General features: G+C 56.4%; 1 protein-coding gene across 2 annotated transcripts in view; it reads left to right on the top strand.

Annotated features, from left to right (window-relative positions):
• Positions 1–16829, top strand: part of PFKL (phosphofructokinase, liver type) — a 35684-nt gene that overhangs the window by 15969 nt on the left and 2886 nt on the right. For both annotated transcript variants that reach the window (XM_074964142.1, XM_074964143.1), the window contains exons 5-18: positions 484–649; positions 881–925; positions 1448–1556; positions 2957–3052; positions 3154–3246; positions 4133–4258; positions 4782–4846; positions 7458–7521; positions 7865–8011; positions 8344–8414; positions 9479–9566; positions 12557–12709; positions 14480–14644; positions 15697–15758. In XM_074964142.1, the coding sequence (XP_074820243.1) occupies positions 484–649; positions 881–925; positions 1448–1556; positions 2957–3052; positions 3154–3246; positions 4133–4258; positions 4782–4846; positions 7458–7521; positions 7865–8011; positions 8344–8414; positions 9479–9566; positions 12557–12709; positions 14480–14644; positions 15697–15758 (1450 nt within the window). The remainder of the gene's footprint in view (positions 1–483; positions 650–880; positions 926–1447; positions 1557–2956; positions 3053–3153; positions 3247–4132; positions 4259–4781; positions 4847–7457; positions 7522–7864; positions 8012–8343; positions 8415–9478; positions 9567–12556; positions 12710–14479; positions 14645–15696; positions 15759–16829) is intronic.

Raw genomic sequence — 16829 nt, 5'->3', positions numbered from 1 at the left:
GGTGCAAAGTCTAAATCACTAACGTGAGCCTGAAGTCTCGAAAGTATATCAAAAAGGAGTAAATCAGGAAATGCAGCTCTCCGTTTGATCCAGGAAGAAAGCGGGGTGTGATTGTGAAGTTGGCTTGACGGATTTAAAGGCCTAACAGAGGAAATCACAATGAAATTAACCCCAATTTCTAGGCTGGTCTTTTTTTAAATGACTCTCCTTACTGCAACTTGTCAAATCTGCTTTTCTGGTGGATCAATTGAGAGCTGCATGGCTGCTTCCTGCTGTCTACAGCAAAGGGCTTGGAAGACTCAGGACAATGGCCTTTTCCATTCACACTGTTCAAGCAGAATGGGGATACCTAGATCTAACATGTAACGGCTTGCTTTGCATGCCCTTAAGCAGGGCCCGTTCTGCCCCACAGCTGGAGCAGTGTCTTGCTCTGCACGGAAAGTTGGGAGTTGATTGCTGCAGCCTCTCTGTGTTTACCCGCAGGTAAGATCACCAAGGAGGTGGCTAAGAAATACTGTAACTTGAACATTGTCGGCCTGGTAGGCTCCATCGACAATGATTTCTGTGGCACCGACATGACGATCGGCACGGACTCCGCACTGCACCGCATCATGGAGGTGATCGATGCGATCACCACCACGGCCCAGAGGTGAGCGGGGAGTCCCTCGCGGCTGCCCTCCTCTCTCTGCTGGCAGGGCCAGAGCTCCGTACTGAACAGTGACATGGCGCACCTGGCACTGCACAGCCCTCGCCTCGGATCCAGATTCTTGGGGGATGGGACGGAGGGGTCCTTCTGATGACTGAACGTGACTCTGGCCAAGGCGCCTTGCTGTAGAGAGACACTACTCCCCAAATTCTGATCCTCCTTCTCTCTTTGCAGCCACCAGCGGACCTTTGTGCTGGAGGTGATGGGCAGACACTGTGGGTAAGGACAGGCCCCTGCTTTTTGGAGGTGGTAAGGCGAGGGTGGCTGTCTGGGAGAGGGGGAGAACTGGGGGTGTGTGGTGGGGATGGTTGCTGGCAGTGTCGGGAGGGGAAGAGAGTGAGTTTTTGGGAGGAGAGGAGGAAGTGGTGCTGAGGGCAGTGGGAGGTCTGGGCTGTGTGGAATGCACTGCACAACAGACAAGAGAAGACCCTAATCAGCGATGCGCCCTGGGGCAAATGGGAACCAGGCAGTGGTTTGCTCTGGTGGAAAGGAGACTGCTGCCAGCCTCTGTAGTTACCAGCACCGTAACTGTAGCGTGTGTCGGCACAAGGCATATTGCAAGCTAACCATGCCACTAACTCTGTCAGGTGCTGTCGTGTGGACAGGGTCTCTCATGTTTACTCCTAAGCCATGAGAGCCCTGAACTTGTTTCAATCCCAAGTGACACTTTTCTTCCCTCCATTGTGTGCTGTTGTTGGCAGGCTGACGGTCATGGTTGCTAATCTGAGTCTGCCTCCCTAGGTACCTGGCGCTGGTGTCTGCCTTGGCCTCGGGTGCTGACTGGCTTTTCATCCCGGAGTCCCCTCCTGAGGACGGCTGGGAGGATTTCATGTGCGAGAGACTTGGGGAGGTGAGTGCCGTTTGGGATGCGGCAATCCTCTTCTGTCAGCTGGGGAAGGGAGCTCGGTGCGGTGGGGAATCCAGAGAGAAATGCCACTCCAAGCTTCTGCTCTTCTTCCCTGTTCTCTCCTTTTTATCTGCCCTTCTCTTGGTCCGGCCACTTGGGCAAAGAGGATCTTAATGAAGTGACGCCCCCATTTCAAAGCAGGAGTCTATTCTTAAGATCAGCAGTCGAATGTTCTCAGCCAAACACCTGCTAAATTTCAATTCAAAACCACTGTGGAACCAGAAAGCTGCTCAGGTGCTTGGAAAGAATGCACATGGGGCATGTGGTCAAGGCTGACTCGGATGCTTAATATTTTGTCTTCACTGGTCCTTTACCAAGCTGTGATCTCTTTCGTTTGTTCTGTTAACTGTATAATGGGCACCCCTCTATAGGGCGCACGTCTGTATTAGGGCCCCAATCCTGCGTTCTGCTCCATGCCAGCAGACCTGCCTGCCCACATGGACCCCACTGATTCGCACGCAACAATGTACATGTACATGGTTGTGTCCAACCCTTGTCTTTTCCACTAGAGTTTCCACTACGGGCTCATTTCCTTGAAAGCCAGCTTCTGTAGTTGTTGTGGGTTAGACAGCGTTAGACAGTGTCTTCAGACAAAGCCAGTTGATGGGGCGAGTCCTTTAGGGTTTCCATAAGTGGGCATGCTCTGGGCCTGGCCTTGTTCTTGTGCCCTCCTCTGTCATGTTAGGAACAGCTTGGGCCAGATCCCCAGCTGCTGTGAATCGGAACTGCTCCACTACACTCACTAGGCGACACCGATTCCCCCCAGCTGAGGAGCTGACCCCTCATGAAGGCTGAACCGGGCATTTCACGAAGGGTAGTGTATGTGTCAACAGGAGTTCAGGAGGGTTGAGCCAGTCTCTTTAATGAAACAAAATATGCCGCTGAATACAAATCCAGCTGAAACGTGCCCGGGGGAGGCCCAGAGAAGACTGGCAGGTAGGGCCCGATCCCACAGAGGCAGGGCCCTGTTGAAGTTCATGGAGCTCCGTGGGGAGGAGGGGGCTGTTTTCTAAGGTTCTGCAGACCGGGCAGCGCTGTGCTGCGTCCTTGGGGTGCGGGGGCACGTTGCTCTGCCCTTGAGCTGCAGTGGCTGGAGAAGGTTTCAAGAGATCTCCCCGACTTGAGTGAAGGATGTCACTGTGTGTTAGCAGAGGGCACAGAAGCACACAGCCACGGTGCATCCCCTCCATCCGTTTACCAAGGAGCCTGCAGTTCCCCGCTCCAGGCAAAGGAGCAAATGATCAGTGCTGAGCACCAATGGACTCCCTGAACAGCTAGCGAAGCCAGTCTGTCTGCTCCGGCCAGCTCTGGTTAAGTTTGGCTGTTTCTTTCTCTTGCGGCAGACACGCAGCAGAGGGTCCCGGCTCAACATCATCATCATTGCTGAAGGCGCCATCGACAGGAACGGCAAACCCATCTCCTCCAGCTACGTGAAGGATGTAAGTGACGCACTCTGGGGCGCGCGCTCCTTTGCTGGGGGGCTCTGGAGGTACATTGAACTGTAATGAACCAAACCCACACTCTTTTCTCTGCTGAACAGCTGGTTGTCCAGCGCCTTGGCTTTGACACGCGGGTGACCGTTCTTGGCCACGTGCAGCGTGGCGGGACCCCCTCGGCGTTCGATCGTGTGCTGGTAGGTACAATCGGTTTGGCTGAGTGGGGAGCTGTGTGCGGGCGGGCCCAGGGTGTGATCGCAGCGACTGGTCTGGAGTGCCTGCATTTGAGAGGGTGAAATCCCATCCTGGTAGCCAGCATGGTGAGCAGGAAGTGGGCCCCCGAGAGGTTCCCGACGCAAAGTGCACTTGCTTCCAGGCTTGGGGGAATGCCTGGAGTCACACGCACAGTGCAGCCTTGGTTGGTGCTTGACCCTGTTGTGTAGAACAGAGACCAGCCCTCAGGAGTTTACTCCTCCTAGTTGACTGCTAACTGTCCTGATCTTAAATAGCCTAGTAACGGTCTGGGATCCTAATAATCTAAATTAGAGAAACAAACCCGCTGAGCCACAGAATCCACCCATCTCTTCCCTGCCCCCTCGGAGGGGCTGTGCCAGAGCTTTGTCCAGTAGCCCGTGGCTCTGATGCCTGTGTGTGGGAAGTGAGTTAACAAGGGGGAAACGTAGCTGTACTGTCTGGTGCCCGCGCACAGAATTAAAACCACCCCCACAGGAGTTGTAGCAGCACCTGTCTCCTCTATTGTGTGTGGGGGGCAGGGGCACGCTCCCTGGGAGTTTCTTTGGCATGTGGGTGTCTGGGAGAAGATCCAGGTGGCCGCAGATCTTTCTGCGGCAACTCTCAGGTATGTTTGTGCCCCGCCAGCTCAGTCCCTCCTTAGCACGTGGTGTGTTTTGTGTAACCAAGCCCCTGCGATGCTCCGATTCCTAGTAGCGTGTCTGTACGAGGCTCCCCGCTAGCACGGCTGCCTCTGATAGGTGAGCATGAGCCATGCAGTGGGGCCCGTGGCAGCAGCGGGCCCGCACTAGACAATCAGCCCTCTTACCAAGGTTACCGTGTCCTCCGCAGAGCAGTAAGATGGGAATGGAGGCTGTGATGGCGCTGCTGGAGGCCACGCCTGACACGCCCGCCTGCGTGGTGAGCCTTTCCGGGAACCAGTCTGTCCGCCTGCCCCTGATGGAGTGCGTCCAGGTGGTGAGTATATGGGGCGGCTCTGGGCGGACAAGTTCGACTGCTCAGGTTGGCCTCCCTCTCGTTCATACTGTACTGTGGCACATGACAGCAATTAGCAAGGGAGAAACAGCACTCGAGAGCCCAGAACAAATGGAGGATGGGCTCAGAGATCTGCATATCTGGGGGTCTGTTCTAGCTATGCGCAGGCGGGGTTTTATGTGTCATTAGCAATACGAAGTCTCACACACACAGATCCCCTGTGTCGAGATTTAAAGTCCCAATACATCCCTTCTGCTGTCGTCCAAAGCCCTGGGTCGGTGTGTGTGTGAGAGAGAATCCGTTTCTGGCCTTGTTCTGCCCTGGTTGCCCCCAAGCCAGGCTCGGGGGTTACTAAGAGAGAATCTGCCAAGTGTAATTTCATTTTCAACCGTGTCGTACATTTAGCTGACTTCCCTTGAATTATGTGGGTTTTTCTTTCTCACTGAGAATTCCCCATCTCTCTCTCTCTCTTTTTTTTTTTTTTTTTTCTTTTTTTTTTTTTCAGACAAAGGAAGTGCAGAAAGCGATGGATGAGAAGAGGTTCGAAGAGGCAATCCAGCTCCGGGGGAGGTGAGGCACTTGGATTATGGTGGAGCAGCAGCTCTGCAATAGCTATGATTGAGTCACTCCCTTTTTTTAAGATGACTATTCTAAGTACTATACAAGCCACATGCTCACTCAGATTGCTTTGAAACTTGCTCTGGCTCATGGGGATGTGGGATGGGGTCATTTGAGCAAGGGGTTTCCAAGCTACAGTCCCCCCCCCGCCCCCCCCAAAGAAATCACGTATTTACAAAATCACCTGGTTCTTCTATTGATTTTTGTGCACATCTGGGGCTCAGACGATGGCTTTGATTCTCCCCAAACTGGGATTGGGATTGATCTCAGCTTGTGCACTGCACCCCTGGCTCTTTGGGAGAGGGACACTGGCAGTTACTGAGAGTGAAATTTGGAACTGCAGGTGGGTGAGAGCTAAACTGACGTGCCCAAGGGAGTGAAATGCGTGTGCACGAGGCCCAGGGTAGGGGCAGGAGGGACTCTGCATTTCCATTCTCCCGCCTCTCCCTTTCTCCAGCTGGTCCTGGCCCTTCTCGCAGCCCTGGGGCAGTGAGCAGGCAGAGGGAAGCTGGGGGTGGGAGCTGTGCAGGGAGAAGTGGGGTGGAAAGGGGGGATCCAAGCTGTGCAGTGGGAGAGGTTGGGGGAGGTTTTATCTTTCTCCCCTGAACCACCCCACATCCCTGTCCCCCTTTCAAAATATCCCCCCCCCCGCCCCATGCTAGTCCCTGTGCTGTTCCCGTGTCCTCTGCCCAGCCCCTCACCGTGCGGGTTCCCTGCCAACACCTGCTGCCCACAGAGAGGAAGGCTGGGGGGGAGCTCTGGTCCATGCCGCATGGGCAGAGAGAGGGGCGACGAGCAGATGGCACAGGGCACTGAGGGAGCTACGTGCAGCCAGGGAATGCTGGGGCTGGGCAGTGGCTGCCATGGAGCCAGAGGCCGGGCAGAGGGACATGGGGAGGGGCTGAGAAGTTGTTTTGAAAAGCCAAGGAAATGCACTGCGCAGCAGCATGGTTAAAGCACGGCTCGGGCCACCCAATGGGGCGGGGCCCTTCCGGAGGGTGGCTAACCCTCAGCGTCCACAAAGAGCCAGCGAGAGTGACGCCAGCCCTGCACTGCAGCCTCCCCTGCCCTCCGTGGGCGAGGTCCCAGCCTGCTGCCAGCACCCGGAGCAGCGCTCTGCACACGCAGGGGACACAGCCCACGAGCCCTGCGGGGGATGGACAGACAGACAGACAGCCTTGCTTTGCTGAGACGACTCTCCGGCTCAGGCCAGGCACAGCAAACAGGAGTCACCTACCCCAGCCTGAGCCTGCTCCACACAAACCTCCCCGACTTGCTGCTCCCTCCCCTTCGCCCTGGCCGTGAGGAGCCCTTCTGAGACACTGCCTTCGCCGACCCCTTGCTAAGCCCAGAGACCATTGCCACGTCTGCCAGCAGCTCGCCAGCAGTCCCCAGGACACAGAGCCCTGTGCCCTGCCACTGACACACCCTGCAGCTCCCAGCGCTGAGGGCAGCCCCGATCCTCACGGTACACGTGCACTGTCACCGCGACAGCTCTGCCAACCTGCTCCAACTGCTCCCTCCTCCGTTCAGTACAGCTACTGCTAGCATGGCGCCCGCAGCTCGGGGGCATGCAGAGAAATGCTGCAGTTCAGATCTGTGCAACACAACACAGAAAATGATACATTCTCTTAGCCATTCTTCGTGGCTGCTTCTCATGGCAGCAGCCTGACTGTGCCGTTTTCAGCGGCAATTGCCAGCTCCCGGGGGCAGAGTTAAGGTTGTGCTGGGGTCGGGGGGGTGATGTTCCTTAACCCTGTATGGCCTGGTTTGCATAGCTGAGCTCATCATTTTGGAAGGGCATGAGGCACCACTGGGCAACCTTCGCTCAGGAGCAAAGTTTTGCAGGCTGTTAATTAGCAGCACAGCCCATGCGATCAAATCTGCATGTGGAGCTGCTCAGCATTTCTGTTAGAACGTCCCGAAAGTGAAGTTCTTCTCACTCAGCTGCCAGGATTTAAAATCTCGTGTATAAGGCAGGACCCTGGAATTCTGATGAGTTTGACACTACCTTAACCAAAGGAAAATGGTTTTGCCATTTCCCAAGGCTTTGAGAGTACTAAAATGTACCAAAACTGCTCTGAAACCTGTTAAAAAAAGATGAAATTTGGAAGGGGGTTGCTCTAAATGGGAGAAGTTAATTGAGATCTGGGAGAGAGAGATTCAAAGTAGTCCAATGTTCATACACAAGCAACAAAAAACACTAGTTTAAATTCTGGAAGTACAATAGCATAATGCCATTGACTGTCCAGCCTTTCCCACCTTGGGGAATGCAGATGCACAACTAGCTGAGATACGGGGCTCACGCTTCGTTAGCTACACCCTCAGCTGGAGTAAAAGGCATAGCTCTACCCCCTTCTCTCCCTCCCCTCCGAACATCCAGTTCCTACAGTCTGACACCCTGGAGCTGTTCTCCTAGGCTCATGGCCCTGTCCCCTCCCTGTTTAAATCTGTGATCTCCGGCTTGGCGCTGATCGCTAGCTCTGGAGTGGATCCTGCGGGTGGGGTTCGCTGTGATTGTGCTGCGGGGCGACTGGCTCATCGAGAGTGGTTTTCTTTCCAGGAGCTTTGAAAATAACTGGAACATTTACAAGCTCCTGGCACATCAGAAGACAGCCCATGAAAAGGTAAGTTGTGGGGGAGAAGATGCAGAGAGTGCTTGGGCTCTTGGGTCTAATCTAGCATACACTGCAAGCTTACCATCCCCGGTGCCCCAGGTGTGGCAGCACGCCCTCCCACAGTGACAGGGCTGATCCAGAGAATTTGTGGTCACAGTGATCCCCGGAGTCTCAAATCCAAGGATCATGGAGCAGAGTGCCCCTGGTGCCATTCGGCTGATATGGCTGGGGGTCACCTGGGCTGGGGCTGGTGGGTGTGTGGTGTGGCAGTGCCACAGTGCCCCAGCACACGTGTGCTCTCCCTGTTGTGGCTGTCTGTGCCAACTGGTGCTGTTTGTTTCCCTTCTGGCAGACTCACTTCAGCCTGGTGATTCTGAATGTTGGTGCCCCGGCGGCCGGCATGAACGCAGCTGTCAGGTCGGCAGTGCGCATCGGGATCTCCCAGGGGCACACGGTCTACGTGGCGAATGATGGCTTTGAAGGCTTGTCGAAGGGGCAGGTACACATCTCCAGTTTGACTGGCGGTGGGGGCAGCTGGGGCCCGACATTGGCATATGACTCTGGGGAACCTACTCGCATGGCTTCATATTAACACCCCTGGTGAATATTTGCCACGTCACCAAGATGTCAGTAAGCTGGCCCCGTCCAGTGAGATCGGCAGGCTGAGCAGCCAAATTCCATCCGCATGCGCCCCCTCCAAAACGTACCATCATCTCACTGCCCAGAGCCGGGGGATTTGCTGAGGGGGTCTCAGGCTTCCCAGCCAGGCTAGGAGCGAATAGGAAAAGGCCAGACTGTCGTCAGCGTGAACCAAAACATTGCTCCTTGCAGATCCGCCAGGTGGGCTGGCATGATGTAGCAGGCTGGCTGGGACGCGGCGGGTCCATGCTGGGCACGAAGCGGTAAGTGCCACGGGCGGGCTGGGTGAATCTGAGCAGTGCTTGCTGCTGAGCACAGTGAGAAGTGTCAGGGCAGGAGCAGCGAGGCAGGGGCCAAGCGCAAGTTTCTGAAACTCTGTGACCCACTGAGGCAGGGCTGGCCTCACACGTACTCTGAGCAAATGTCCGTTAATCTCCTTGAAGCAAAACCCGTGTCTAGAACTGGTCTGCTGCTGCAAAATGCTGCATATCCCCAGAGCAGAGCCATTGCCAGCTCAAGCCTGGGGTCGCCCCATGGCAGCCTAGGAGTCATTCCAGGGGTCATTGGAGTCAACATCTCCCATTGCTGTTGAGGGGAGAGAAGGCCCCGTGTGAAAAGGAAACTTCCCCAAAATGGGAGGGGGGAGCAACTGGCCTCTTGGGATCCTGCTGCAGGGTGCGTCCCTTTAATCCAGCTGTGAATTCGTAGGGTAGCTGCAGGCTCCTGTGTGGAACGAGAATAAACCCTGCTTGCTCAGGCCGCCTGTGTTGTCCATCCCTTTTGCACAAGGCGCATCTAGTGTGACCTCCCATATAACACAGGCCAGAGATCGTCACTCAGTGGTACCTGCTTCAAGCCCATATCTTATTTCCAGACAAGTTCCTCACCTTATCCTTGCTCTGTTCATCCTGAACAGAACATAAGAACAGCCATACTGGGTCAGAACAATGGTCCATCTAGCCTAGTATCCTGTCTTCCGTCAGTGGCCAATGCCAGGTGCGCCAGAGGGAATGAACAGAACAGGTAATCATCAAGTGATCCACCCCCTGTCGCCCATTCCCAGCTTCTGGCAAACAGAGACTAGGACACCATCCCTGTCCGTCCTGGCTAATAGCCATTAAGCACTAATGACTGGGTGGCAGGGAGGGAATTCTCTTGCCATCCAGTCAGGGCTGAGATTTCAGGTGACAGTCCCTTGATGAAGCAGGTTCCTTCTCACTAGTGTGTGTTCTTCCTTGGGTGTGGCCAGCCCAGACCCCAGCTGTAGAACCACAGTGGTGTGCAGGGTACGTTCTGCACTCAGCCACCCCCTTGTTTCGCTTTCCAGAACTCTTCCGAAGACCTGCATGGAAAAGATCGTGGAGAACGTGCGGAAATTCAACATCCACGGACTCCTTGTTGTTGGAGGCTTTGAGGTAGGTTGAGGCTGTCAGCCCCTTCGACAGTCTGTTGGGCAAGGGGGCTAGTGAATTATTTTGTATGACAGCAGAACCTCAGAGTTACGGACCCCTTGGGAAAGGAGCTCTGAACAATGTCTTCACCTCCTACCTGTAAGCGGCTGCCCCGCACATGGGGGTGGGGACAGGCAGCTGGGTCTAGCCCCCTGGCTACAAGGATGATGAGTGAGGCACCATGGGCACCGTGGTATCAGTGAGCGTGCAGTGCAGGCTGTGGCCCTTTAAAACTGAGATGATCCTCCAGAGCCCAGTGTGCCAGCAGTCGCTTAGGCTCTGACTCCAGCAGCTCACACTCCAGGCCAGGCCCTGGCCACAAGAGCAGCAGCTCCCGCCCCAGCACTGGCAGCTTCCTTGTAGCATCAGCAGTTTGGTCTGTGGCAGCTTCTTTCCCGGGCTCAGACTGAGCTTGCAAGCTTGTCCCCCTCCCGACTAAGGGGAGGGGATGAAACCAGCGCCAGTGGCTTACAGGAAAGGGGCACAGACCCCAGCGTTGCTCCTGCTCTGCCAGCTCGGGCTGCCAGCAGGGGCTCACTGCTGTGCCTGCCAACCTCAGCATCTTCACCGCCTAGCTGTAAATGGCTACCCATGCATGGGGTGAGGGTGGGAACAAGCAGCCCAGATGTGCTTACCTTTAAGGTGCAATACAGGCACAGTACAGTATTTGCCTTTTGTTTGTTTGTTTTGTTTGTTTCACTGCTGCCTGATCACATTCTTCTGGTTCCACCTGGTGTCCGGTTGACCACTCAGTCTGTAACTCTGGTGTTTGGGTCTTTGAGGTTCTACTGTACTTGTATTCCATCTGAGATCAGGGTCCCGCTGCTAGGCACTAGACATGCTGGTGGTAGGAGGCAGTCCCCACCTCAAAGAGCTTACAGTTCTCAACAGACCAGGCAAAGGGTGTTCCAGCCCCATGTTGCAGATGGAGAACTGAGGCCCAGATGGATGAAGCACCTTGGTCAAGTCACATGGGCAGTCTGTGGCAGAGCTGGGATTAGAACCTGGATCTCCTGAGTGCCAGCCTCGTGCTCTAGCCACAAGCCCGTTTTTCTGTGACATTGTGTGTATCCCAAACTGCAAAATGTGGGTGCTCACTATGGGCCTGGACACGCTATGCAGGCGCTGCCTGGATACACCCCAGCCCCGTACTGTGAGGTAGGGACTACAGCTATTCTGCTTGGGGTCAGAAGATCACAAAAGGCTGAAGCCGTTCAAGCTGGATGTAGCGGGCGCTTAGCAAAGTGCACCTGATGTGAGGCGAGACACAGGCCCTGGGGTCTGCTGGGCGCTGTTGTAACTTGGCTTCAGGCACCCCCTCTTGGCAGGCTCCACCAGCTCCTGCTCCAGGCCACTGCATGCAGGATGTTTCTCTCCTCCTCGGGGAGCCCACGAGCCTCCTTTCTAAACCAGCTGGGGTAAAGCTCTGCCCCTACGCTCTGTGCCTGGAGTCTGGGTGTGAGTCATGGCAGCAATCACTGCTCCTGTCAGTCATACATAAGAATAGCACTGACATACTCTTCAGCTCTGCAGCTGATGGAGCCCCACAACCTCCATGTGAGGCAGGTATGTGTTATTAACCTGGCCCTGTCCTGGCCCCTGCTTCTGGGCAGGCTCCAGCCACCTTCTCTGGCTCTGGTCTCTCAGGCTGAGACTCTGATGCCACATCTAAGGAATGGGCCCCTGCGGACCAGCTGTCCTGAGCCCCCAGGACCAGTGCTGGCTCCCCAAGACAGCCCAGTCACTCAAGGACACCCTCCCCAGAGCTCCACCCCAGTGGACACTCGGGTTTATAGTTTAACCCTTCATGCTACTTGCTTCAATTGTCACGTGTCCCTGGAGACTTCGCAGAGGAATTTCTAAACCAATCACACTTTACTGATAGACAAAACACAAGAGATACACAGATGTAGGCAAACAAAGAAAGCCCTGTATGCCACTTCCTCCCTCAGGGTCCTCCCAACTCTGAGCATTCCTTGGATTTTGGTCCATGCCTTCTGGGGTCCCAGGTCCCCCCTCTGGGACCCCTCTCCTCTAGCTCAGTCTTCTCTTCCTGAACATGGCATTTCCTCTGACTCCTGAAACCAGCTCCCTTTATCTTGTTGCTCTCTAGCCATCAGGAGGTCCCCCTTCGCCCAGCAAGTATATTCCTTTTTAACAGCAACTTGTAACACTCCTTGTCTTTGTTCCTTTGTTTCTGCTGGGGATTTTCCATTGCTTCAACCCCAGCTCCTGCAGCCATCCTGGAGAACTGGTGTCTCCTCTGCTGCAGCCATCCTTTGTTCGTGGGTGCTTCCCCCTGAATGGAAGGTTAATGACTCTTCATTGTTCTTGTCACAGCCAGGCCGGGTGGAATGTGACAGACCCGATTAGCCGATGGCTGATTCAACATACACTGAGGGATAGTTATGCAGAGAGTTCATAAAATCAGCTATACGCTGACAGATTCCCCAAGCCACTGCAGCTGCATTTTACGGAAGGGATGTTGAGTGATCTTCCCAAAGGCCTACAGAGCTGGTGGTAGCGCTGGGATGAGTAGTTGGCAGGCTCAGCAGGGAAAGCCAGTGGCTGAGCTCGTCACTATTTATTATTATTATTTATTACTGATATTGTGGTAGCGCCTAGGATCCCCAGCCATGGCCCACAACCCTGCTGCGCTAGGTGCTGTACACAGAGAACAAAGGCCGTGTCCCAAAGGCCTTACCCTGTGGAACGCTGAAGCAGGCAGTTGGGGAGCTCCTGTGGCTGCTGTATGCGCATTGCTGCTTTGGGGGGTAGATAGGAGATCTGAGTCTCTGCTAACCCCCAGCGCCTTTGTGAGCATCTCAATTCACCGAGCATCAAACCGGCCTTGCCCGGGGGTGCAGCTCTTGGGCAGACCCCAGCTGTGAAGGTGGGGGTGGGTTATCGTCTCTGCCGAGTTGTTACATTTCCACTGCTGCTGCCCCCTGCAGGCGTACGAGGGGGTGCTGCAGCTGGTCGAAGCTCGAGGGCAGTACGAGGAGCTCTGCATCGTCATGTGCGTGATCCCGGCCACCATCAGTAACAACGTGCCCGGGACCGACTTCAGCCTTGGCTGTGACACGGCTGTCAATGCTGCCATGGAGGTGAGGCAAGCCCAGAATCGGGGGATGGAGGGAGGCATGGCGGCAAGTTCCTTGCAAGGTGAGCAGGAGACTTGCCGCTGCTGGGAGATGTGTTCCCATCACAGGCCCAGATCCGCAAAGGGGTTGGGCGCCGTGACGCTGTGCTTCGCAGTGCCTCGCTTGTGGTTACCTAGATCAGTGGTTTTCAACGTTCGGGCTGGGTCGCGGAATTCAAGGCCCTGGGTCGCCTTGCTCAGCACCCAGGGACCCTGGTGGCTGGCCAATAAAAACTAGTAGTGCCTACCTGTTCTGACACTGCGCTGCACCCCGGAAGTGGCCAGCAGCAGGTCTGACTCGTAGACAGGGGGGCCACAGGGCTCCACACGCTGCCCCCGTGGTGCCTGCAGGCGAGAGCCGCGCGGAGCTGTTTGCACGCCTCCGCCTAGGAGCCGGACCTGTTGGCCGCTTCCAGGGTACAGTGCAGTCTGCAGTGCCAGGACAGGTGGGAAGCCTGCCTCTGCACCCCAGCCGCGCCACTGACCGGGAGGTGCCAGAGGTAAGCCCACGCCCCAATCTGCTACCCCAGCCCTGAGCCCCTCCCAAACCCAGAGCCCCTTCCTGCACCCCAAACCCTTCATCCCCGGCCCCACCCCAGAGCCTGCACCCCCAGCTCAGAGACCTGATAACCACTGACCTAGATAACCCCGGGACCAGCACTGTGATTTGCAGAGCCCGAGGTTGGCTGCTAGGCTGCTGCTGCTTCCGACGTCATTGGGCCAGAGAGGGAGCAAGCATGACTCTGTGGTCCAGTGCGTGTGCATCCCCCTACAGGGTGAGTCCCAGTGTCCAGTCCCCTTGCTCTAGGCGCTCTCGCCCACCCCCTGACAAATTTCACAGTGCAGCTATGAGCCGTCAGCACAAAACCCTGCAGCTCGTTGAACAGGGAAAAGTGCAGAAGAAGGCGGTGCCTTTTGGCTGCCCATCCTCCCCTGCATCTCCAGCATGGGTCACCCACACTGCCCCGTCCTCCCCCCATCCCCTCTGCACACTGTCTGGGGAGATACTCGCTCACCCCCCACATAGAGCGCAGAGACCCACCCCTTGCAGCCCAGGCTCCTGCTGGGGCCAGCCTCGACAGCCTCCTGCACCCAAAAGCAGCCCCTTCCTCCCCCCATCGCTGTGTGAGGCCTTGTCCTCCCTCCCTGCGCTGGCTAGATGCTCTGCTCATCACCTTGCTAAGCCAGCCTGAGGCCTGGCCCTGGAAACCATGCTGGACCTGTCGGCCAGAAAGATCCCACCACAGACAGGCCCAGGCCTGTGTCACCAGGTTTCGTGCTGTAAGGGGAGGGACCAAAGGGCAATTCCCCTTCCTCTTCCCGCTCAGCCTGGGCCCTACAGAGTGCCCCCACCATGCCCCACAGCCTGCCAGACAGCGGGGCCCTCCTCAGAACTGGGCTTGGACCCCAGAGCTGCCCTGACTCTGAGCAGACATCTGCCGGTCAGTGGCAGAGCGCTGCCTGGAAGTGGGGGTCAAGGGCCCTGTTCTGATGGGGCGTGCATGCAGGTTGGATCGAGCATTTCAGGGGCGCTGTAAGGATTGTGAAGGGCCAAGCAATCCTTGGTTGCCAGGCTGGAGGAGGAGAGCCTGTCTGCTCAGGATAATGGCAGACATGGCTCTGACCCACAGCTGGTTCTCCTTGCCAGCTGTCCGTGACCAAGGGGTGGGGATCCCATACTTGCTCCAATTCTGACGTCCATGCTAATGAGCCCTCTCTTCTCTCCCCGGCACAGAGCTGTGACCGCATTAAGCAGTCTGCCTCTGGCACCAAGCGCCGCGTCTTCATCGTGGAGACCATGGGGGGTTACTGCGGCTACCTGTCGACAGTGACCGGCATCGCCGTGGGAGCGGACGCTGCCTATGTCTACGAGGATCCTTTCACCATTCACGACCTGAAGGTGAGCTCGCTCTCTGGCTCCTGCGGAGATGCGCCCAGCTCTATGCAGAGCGTGTCCTTCCCTTTGGGCGTGATGTGGGCCAGACTGAGATGGGGCCATGCGATACGTACAGGAACAGGAAGAACATGCAGCAGGTGACTGCTCCAGTGTTCCCTTAGTGTGTTTGGGGCAAACATAGTACGTGGGACCAACGTAGTACATGTAATTATTTTGCAGTGCCATTAATTAAAGGGAGGAGAGAGAGCGCAGGGTGGTTCCTGGGACAGAGAGAGCCGTGATCTCTGCCTCACTCACTGGACCGAGGAGATCTAAGCGTGGGGGTTGCCAGTGGGAATTCGGTGAGGACATCAGCTGTAGATGTGAGGTGGGAGGAAGGGCACGGTGCTGGTCATGGGGTTGGGAGGGTCTGATAGGGATCCCTGGGCCCAAGGATAATGAGGTAGCAGAGGAAAACGAATGGCTGCCTTTCATTGCCTCATCAGATCTGAATCTGAGTGCTGGATTCACAAAGACCCTGTGGCAGAGGCTGGTCTGGTAACCTCCCATCGTGAGGATGGCATCACCTCTTGCTACAAGGATAGGCTCCCTGGGTCCCTCTGATGCAGAGGGTGAAGGGTCTCAAGAGCCTGGGCCATCAGGGAGGCGAGGAAATGATTCACCAGAGGCCCTAGCAGTACAGCTCACCTGGGGAGGGAGTGCAATGAGCCCTAGTAACTCCCTTCCCCCAGGTGGTACCCAGGGGCCAGCCAAGATTCGTTCATGGCTGCATTAGCACAGGGCACAGGAGATGCTCCCATTGGATCAGCTTCCTCTCCCTGCCAGAGAGCACGTTGCAGCTGTTGTTTGGACTCTGCCGGGAGGAGAAGGAGATGATGTCGATCAGATGAGGGTGTTTCTGGACGGGGGTTGCGCTGCGCCGGAGGTTTGAACGGAGGGAAGGCGAGAGTGGGGCTAAGGGCCTTCTCTGGGGCGGGAAGCCCCTGGCCGGGCAGGTGCTGGGTGGTGGGACAGTGCTGAGTGCTGTACTAACATGCCCCGTGTCTGTCTTGTAGGCCAACGTTGAGCACTTGACTGAGAAGATGAAGACTGACATTCAGAGAGGCCTGGTGCTCCGGTGAGTCAGCCCGGGGCTCTTCTCTGTGGCAACACAGCTCTGCAGGCTGCACTACCGCTGCGAAACTAACCCAGCCTCCACACTCCAGCCCGCAACCAGACTGCGCGGGGCACCGGCTGGCCCCCTAGGCACCCCCTGAGCGCCAGGCTGGAGAGCCCACGCAGAGCTGGGAAGAAGGGTGTTCCTGCTTAAATGCTGCTGGGGGGAGGGGTTAGTAGTTTTAACCCTTTTCCTGCTGCTGAGGAGAGTACCCCGTGGGATGCACGTTTGGAGCACAGAGGGCTCATGAGTGTGCCAGCTGAAGGACACAGCCCTGACCCTCCAGGCAGCCCAGCTGCTGCCCGTCGAATGGCTACACGCGCACACAGGAATCGGGGAGGGGCTCTCAAGGGAAGCCAGCACGCTACGCAAGGGTGGAGAACATTGGTCTTGGGGCGGCTGCGGTTGAACCACAAAGAGTTGAAATGAACCAGTTTGAAGAGCTGAGCTTGGGCCTGGGAGTCAGCCCCATCACAGAGCAGCACCCCAAGCGCCGGGCTGGTTTTAGGGGGCTGCGACAGCTTTAGCGATTTGAGGGCCAACAAGAAGCTGAAGGCCGGAGGTCAGAGAAGCTTTTATTTCCAAACCCAGCAGGTCAGCTTTAACCCGAATCAGCCTAGTGAAGCCCCCAGTGGTTAGAAACGTGGGCAGGATATACTGAGACGAACCAGCGTGGGAGAAAGCATGTGATGGGGGAGAGGAAACAGGGCTGCAGGAGCGAGGGCTGAGACCTGCGGGTGGTAGGGGTCAGCAAGTGAGACGTGGTTGTGCCGTGCGGTGTGTTCAGTGCGGGGACTCTCTCTCCCAGCCTGGCTGAGACCACCCCGGGGAGCTGCCACTATCTAGCACAGCTGAGCAGTGACTGTTTCACCAGCTCCAGTGCCTGGCGGGTGGAAGCCCGGGGAGAAGTTCCTCAGAGTGGTGCACAGGGGGCTGTCTAAGAACAGGATGAATTAGATGTAGCCTCCAGGAGGGAAAGTTCCCTGGCAGGATGATTTCTTTGGCTAGGCAGAGGTGGCAGGCCCATCCCGT

This window comes from Natator depressus, chromosome 9 (genome assembly GCF_965152275.1).
Source record: "Natator depressus isolate rNatDep1 chromosome 9, rNatDep2.hap1, whole genome shotgun sequence".
Lineage (NCBI taxonomy): Eukaryota > Metazoa > Chordata > Testudines > Cheloniidae > Natator > Natator depressus.
Note: the sequence above shows the minus strand (reverse complement) of the source record. Positions and strands in the feature narration are given on the sequence as shown.